This window comes from Schistocerca gregaria, chromosome 10 (genome assembly GCF_023897955.1).
Source record: "Schistocerca gregaria isolate iqSchGreg1 chromosome 10, iqSchGreg1.2, whole genome shotgun sequence".
NCBI lineage: Eukaryota > Metazoa > Arthropoda > Insecta > Orthoptera > Acrididae > Schistocerca > Schistocerca gregaria.
Window position 1 is genome coordinate 125,014,288 of NC_064929.1, and position 7,480 is coordinate 125,021,767.

A 7,480-nucleotide genomic window follows, 5' to 3' on the forward strand; every position below is an offset into this window, starting at 1 on the left:
ACTGTTTCAAAAACTACAAATCTTAGCGTTCCCTCCCTATACATTTACAAAATTACAATCTTCTTACACAACAGACGAAAATCATTCAAGGATAATGATTCTACCCATGAATAATCCTGAGGAACAAAGAGAAATTTATGATTTTGATGCACTAATTGATATAATACACACACATTCCACAAAGAATTTCAACCAATAGCAGATAAACAGTAGCTACCTAATATAACAGAGGAAGCCGTAGATTCTCCCAGAGTAGCAGCAACAACATCCCAGCACCAGAACAATGTGAACTCGTACATGAATCAATGTGAAACACAACTATAGATCACTTGTGATCAGTGACACTATCAATGCTACAATTTTCATGTCTTTCGTTAATTTATATCTTGACTTCCTTTGAAACATGATGAGTGAATTAATCAGTTTGAGAGCTAGCTGATTACCTGACACTTTCCAGCTCCTTATTTAACTGCCCCGCTTTCCTCTGATTACTCCAACTGTCAGTTATAAATGTAGATTTATATATATTTCTCTAAAAAGATAAACGACTTATCAGCACATAAAGGCTTACAAATATTTTTTCTTGGATGTTAAGTTCCTTCTTCAAGGTTCTTCATATTGATATTCATTTCCCAAATTTCCCAGAAGGTTTTATAGAGTTCTTTTCATCCTATTGAGCTACATTTGCACATAGATGATATCTGGAATGTTTCTGGTATGTTGAGTGACTCCAAAGACTGTGGATGTGACAATAGTATCACTTATTTTTGGCTATGTTTAGGTTTCACCAGCAATACAATCCCTTGACATGCTACAGTGTTATCCCCATATTATTATTAATCCTTTCCATATTGTGTACAGAGAGAGAGAGAGAGAGAGAGAGAGAGAGAGAGAGAGAGAGAGAGAGAAAAAACATGTAGATAGGTGTTTCAAAAAAACTTTTACAGTCTTTGGAGGCAGGTTACTGTGGATCTGACATTAATATAAATTGTTTCCAGCTATTTTTATATGTCACCATGAATACAGCCCCTAGACATGGTCGTGTGTCATCCCTGCATTATTGTTAATTTTTTCCATATTATGCACAATGAAAAAAAATATATACAAGTTTGTTTTTAAAAAATATATATATATTTTGGAGACAGGTTAATATGTCAAGTTCTGAAAAAAAGCTCATATAAAAGTATGTCCAAAAATTGTTCATTTTCAGAGTATTAATGTAAGATGAAATTCAATGGATTTCCAGGTACAACCCAACACCTTCACGTATCTACATCTACATCTACATCCATACTCCACAAGCCACCTGATGGTGTGTGGTGGAGGGTACCCTGAGTACCTCTATCGGTTCTCCCTTTTATTCCAGTCTCGTATTGTTAGTGGAAAGAAGGATTGTTGGTATGCCTCTGTGTGGGCTCTAATCTCTCTGATTTTATCCTCATGCTCTCTTCGTGAGATATATATAGGAGGGAGCAATATACTGCTTGACTCCTCAGTGAAGGTAGTCCTCGGAACATCAACAAAAGCCCGTACCGAGTTTATCTAGTTTATCGAGTAGAGTTTATCTATCATCTCCATAACGCTTTCGCGATTACTAAATGATTCTGTAATGAAGCGCACTGCTCTCTGTTGGATCTTCTCTATCTCTTCTGTCAACCCTATCTCATACAGATCCCAGACTGCTGAGCAGTATTCAAGCAGTGGGCGAACAAGCGTACTTTAACCTACTTCCTTTGTTTTCGGATTGCATTTCCTTAGGATTCCTCCAGTGAATCTTAGTCTGGCATCTGCTTTTCCGACGATCAACTTTATATGATCATTCCATTTTAAATCACTCCTAATGCCTACTCCCAGGTAATTTATGCACCTGTTTGACTTGCTGTGTCCTAGAGGGCATTGTGATGTTTACATTTGTCACTTGCCTGTTTTAAACATGTCCACTATGGACCTACATGTAATTCAAGTAGTGAGTTAATTGGAAGTACTCAGTTCACATATGGCAGGATATTCATTTTGCGAACAGGAAGACACAATTTTTGTGTAGGGTTGCACCACTGGTAATGGATACAGTTCTGCACAGTTGTGTATCAGATGGTGTTTCCACACTGAAGACAGTCAAGACATTCAACTACTGGTGCTGTGAATCACTGGATTACCACAGACTACTGACTGAGGAAGACCAAGAAAAGCCAGGTATCAGCACAAGACAAGTGACCCTGGCATGTGGTACATTTCCTGATTTCAGCACAGAGGACACTTCACAAGCAACTCATGTATCCATATCATGTGCAGGGCCTTATGCTTGCCAATCTCCCATTGCAGGAAACCTTTCACTGACAGTTTGTCGCACAATCTGTCAATCCGTTTCTTGTCTTTTTAATTTTGCTTACAGCTGAGGTAACATTTGGAAGAGACAAAATAATAAATTTCCACAACCAACACACATGGGCCGATCACAATCCTCATACTACCCCATGGGCTAGACGTCGGCATCATTTTAAGACTGATGTGCGTGCTGGAATTGTAGGTGACTGTCTGATAGGACCAAAGATTCTCCCAGCAGGTCTTACAGAGGTGTATACAGGGACTCTATTTGGAACACCCTCAAAGATTGCTAGAAGATGTGCCCCCGCAGAGAAGAAGAAATATGTGGTTTATGCACGTTGGAGCTCCAGCAAATTTCAGTCTCAGTGTTCGAGATTTGCTGACTGGTATCTAGCATGACAGACAGACAGGCAAATGAGGATCACTGCTGTGGCGTGCATCTTCCCCTGATCTCAGTCCTTTGCATTATTATCTCAGGTACACTTTGAACAATTGGTCTACAGAACAGACAACCCGGATACATAAATGCTTCATAAAAATGTTACGGGAGCCTGTAAAACCATTCAAAACTATCAGGGAGTATTTGAAATGGTGTGATAGTCCATGATTTGACAAGAGTGTGTGTCATTATAAGTAAAAGGAGGACATTTTGAGCATTTATTACAAATTTACGTATAGATGAGCTCCAATCACGTAAATTGTCAACTTTCATTAATAACTCAAAAACAAAAGATTTTTCAGAATGTGTTTCTACAATCTTTTTCTTTTTTTGACATAAATAACCTGTTTCCAAAGTCTGTAGAAATACTTTTGATACACTCCATATATATAATTTCTTTCAAGTTCCAAGAATTATTTTCATTTTCAGGGATCCTGATATCCATACAAATTGTAGGTATAGTTGATAAGAAATGCTTTCAAATATTTTTCTGATGATGTCCAGTTTTATCCATAATGTCTGTGAAAAACCTTGCAAAGATGTTAGGGATCAGGTTACCCTAATTTCAGTGCACAATGAACTTAATTTTTTACTGTAGACAATTTAACATCCATAATGTTAGTGCCATGTACACCTGTACTCACGTCAAACTCCTGCTTGATTGTCACACCCTGAAAGGTTGCTGAACACCTCATTCCGTTCAGCCAGACATCCACTTCAGAGTTGAGAAGAGGTGTGCCAAGGCGTGAGCAGTCCCGGCTCTGCAAAAGTAAAGTGGCGAGATGTAATCCCCTGAAACAACCTCTCACGTGCAAACAAATGAGCAGAAATTAAGACAAATACTTAAAAAAAAAAAAAAAAAACAGAGAGAGAGAGAGAGAGAGAGAGAGAGAGAGAGAGAGAGAGAGAGAGAGAGAGATCACAAGCATTTTCCTATGCCATTTGCAGTGTCTCATTTCTTCTCTGCTGTAGCAAAATTCACAACTTAACCATACTCTGCATACCACAAGTGAAATGTATGGCAGTGTTTCTACTGTACCAATTTCCAAGCTTTTTCCTATTGGTTATGGAAACACAAGGGAAAAATTTAAAAACATTATTCAATATGCCATACATAAGTATGCTTTGAGCAAGGTCCTAAGGATAGCAAAGACCCACTGTGGTTTAATAGTCTTGTTAGCCGACTGCTACACACACACACACACACACACACACACACACACACACACAAAAGGGGAGCTTCATATCAGATTCGAGAGAAGTCAAAACATTGCTGGCAAAAAAAAAAAAGGCTGAACAAAGTGAAAACGAGTGTAAGGAGGGCAATGAGAGAATTATTCAGTGACTTTGAACCTGAAATTTTTGCGACCAATCTGAGTAATAACTCTTTTGTAAAATCAGTAAGTGGTTTGAAGTCATCTGTTTATTCACTCAGAGACCATACTGGCACTGAAGTGGAAGGTAACAGAGGAAAGGGCAAAATACTGAATTCAGTCTCCCAAACTTGTTTTGCAATGGAAGATTGTATAAATGTCAAAGTGGCAGACATTGAGATAAATTATTGTTGAACAGAAAAGGGATAGAATCGTTTAGTAGTGGAAAAGTGTCAGGACCAGATGAGATATCTGCAAGATTCTACAAAAATTATGGGAAAGAACTTGTTCTGCTTGTGGCAGCTGTTTATTGTAGATCACTGGAGGAACAAAGGGTACCTAGCAACTGGAAAAGAGTGCAGGTCATTCCTCTCTACAAGAAGGGCCATAGGACAGATGCACACAAGTCCTATATCATGGATGTCAATGTGCTGTAGAATTATGGAACATGTTTCATGCTCAAGAATTATCACTTTTTGGAGAATGAAAAACTCTTCTATAAAAATTAACACGGATTCCGCAAACAGACACCTTGTGAAACTCTGCTCATTCTGTTTCTCCATGAGATTTGTAGCTCTGTAAACAATGGTGCATTACACCCATACAGATGCAAAGACGGGAGGCATGCTATGGTAGCCTGTACAGCTGCGATGACCACTGCATCCAAATGACACGGTGATCAGCACACCTGTCTAGTAAGCATGGAAGCTGGGTTCAAATCCTGGTCTGGCACAAATTTTCAATCTCTCCCACCAATTCACATTGATGCCCAGTTGCAGCCAATGTTCACATATGTACAGTTTGAAGTGATTTTGATTTCCCCCCAAAGCTGATTTCTTCGATACCTCATTTTGAGCAAACCTGTTGACAGATGCAGATCCTTGAGCTCCAGATGCTGGAGAAAGATGTTTCAAAGATGACCTCATTCACTAATGAGGTATTGCAAGAAAGTATTGTATTAGGATTTAATACAATTAAATTTTGGTTTTGTTATGTTGCATTAACCTAACAAACATGTTTGCTTGTAGTTACGACACATTAGTATTAAAACTAAAACACTGAGTTTTACTTGGCCATGAGTCTCAAGCTTTATTTTCTGTTCTTTCTAAAAAAAAAATAGTTGGTCACAGTTATGGCAATAAACAGTGCTGAATGCCTTAATGATTTAATTCTTTTCATTTATTTGATACTTCATTAAATTATAAATTGTGCAGTGAAAGTTTATGGATCTAAATAATAAGTCTTGAATGATGTATTACTACCTTTAATTCAAAAATTTCTCTGTAATTCTGTTTTTGTGGGCAACTTATCACAAAATTTCTTCTGACAGAGCCCAAACACAGCATCTACACAATATGTAATACAGCCCTGGTTACAGTCACTAGTTAACATGAGGAAAATATTGGAACAATTTACACCATGATACAGTGAACTTCCAAAGCTTGTAGAATCTTGTTGTTCTGTCTTGGTGTATCTCTCTTCACCTAGACACACGAGTGCTTTCTAATTTGGCGCCTTTATGTCTTTATCCCCAAAACCCTTTCTTTTTTTTGGAAAATGAAGGAATATTTGGTTCAGACAGGCAATGCATTCATAAATATCACTGTATGACATCTTTTGTACTGCTCCATAAGTAGAAATACTTCCTACACCTGTCTCATTTTACTGTCAAAATAATTTATCAAGGCACAAATCAGACTTACAAAAATGACCTGCTTATGTTGCTAAAATCTTCTTGGGCTGTTTATGAAAACAGTGCATTTAGAGTGCAAGCTTGGAGAAGACAGCATGACACAATAAATGAGTGTCAACTGTGCAATCTCACAGCAAAATGGATAAGTAAAATCTTATCGGGCTGCCAACCATGTTTAGTGATTGAGTGCTTCCCATGCTTGCAACGCTGGGAAGATTTTATAACTTCATATCACTGTGAGATCCTGCAGTTCAAATACTTGCTTGCTTAGATCACAGACTGTTTTCCCCAAGCTTATATTCTACATAGACTTTCTTCCAGAAATTAGTGAAAAATTCCTAACATGACAGTCATCAGGGAAGCCATTAAGATATTGACACAAAGATGGAGTATGTTGTTAGTGCAGCAATAGTGGATGGATGTACCACATGTAAATGGTGCTACACACCAACTGCTTCGCCTGTAAACAGCAGAAAGCATAGGTACCTACCCTAACTCTTCTACAGTATGGAGTGCAATTGTTCATCATATACTGAGTGGATAACATCAGTTCTCCAGGGTACAAAACATTTTTAGTGTCACCTTTAAATTTAGTTCTTATGGCATGACATGACAATTATATTCAAAATGTCAATTTTAGAGTCCGTCCCCCACTGGCAAAATTCCTGTGGAAATGCTCACGATGGACAGGGGAGGGTTGTGAGAGTGTCAGCTCCATACTTTTCAATTTTCTACAAACTTACAGGATTTCAAACTCATTGCCCAGCATGAAATTCCTAAAATAGTACCGAGCAAGGTGGCACAGTGGTTAACACAATGGACTCACATTCCAGAAGATGACAGTTCAATCCAGTGCCCAGCCATCCTGATTTAGGTTTTCTGTGATTTCCCTAAATCTCTTCAGGAAAATGCCAGAAGGGTTCCCTAGTCCAATGAGACCGATGACTTCGCTGTTTGGCTTCCTCCCCCCAAAAAAACCAACCCAACCCTTAAAATAGTACAACACAATTCTCAAAATAAGTCAATAAAATTAGCTTCAAAGATTTCAAGATATCAGTACCTGCAGTGCAAGGTCATTTTGGTTGATGATACGAGGTGAGATCAGTCAACCATCTATACCATTGCCCCTGCAACTGCTGAAAAGGGTGCTGTCCCTCTTCAGGAACCACACATTTATCTGGCCTCTCAACAGATACGCCTTTGTTGTGGTTGTACCTACATTATGGCTATCTGTATCTATGAGACATGCAAACCACCTCACGATGGCTGGTCCATGGTTCATGGTTCATGGGGGAGGGGATGGGGCCACTTTCAGATAATCTGACTCAAATGGGAACCTTACAGGTTGGCTCGCTCCAATGTTCCGCACATTTACAGAATTTGAAGATCAGTGCTCAGACATCAGTATCTCGAAGGAAGTATAACACATTCTCAAAAACACTAGAAAAATGCCTTTGAAAAGTAGACAGTTCCCAGGCAAAACTCAGTAAAATATTTTAATAGACTCACTGGTTAACTGAGTGGTAATGAATGTCTGCTAACTGCAACGTGGCTGGTTTGATTCTGCTAATAGCAATTTTTTTTTTACTTTTTTTAAAAAAATTATTTTTTTAAAGTTATCTGCACCTGTTTAAGGCTATGGGTTGAAGT

The 7,480-nt window shown here is 38.4% G+C and overlaps 1 protein-coding gene across 30 annotated transcripts in view; it reads right to left on the reverse strand.

Annotated features, from left to right (window-relative positions):
* The window catches only part of LOC126293757 (lysine-specific demethylase 4C-like), a 332,566-nt gene that overhangs the window by 23,589 nt on the left and 301,497 nt on the right, over window positions 1-7,480 (reverse strand). For all 30 annotated transcript variants that reach the window (XM_049987134.1, XM_049987126.1, XM_049987129.1 and 27 more), the window contains one exon: window positions 3,409-3,525. In XM_049987134.1, the coding sequence (XP_049843091.1) occupies window positions 3,409-3,525 (117 nt within the window). The remainder of the gene's footprint in view (window positions 1-3,408; window positions 3,526-7,480) is intronic.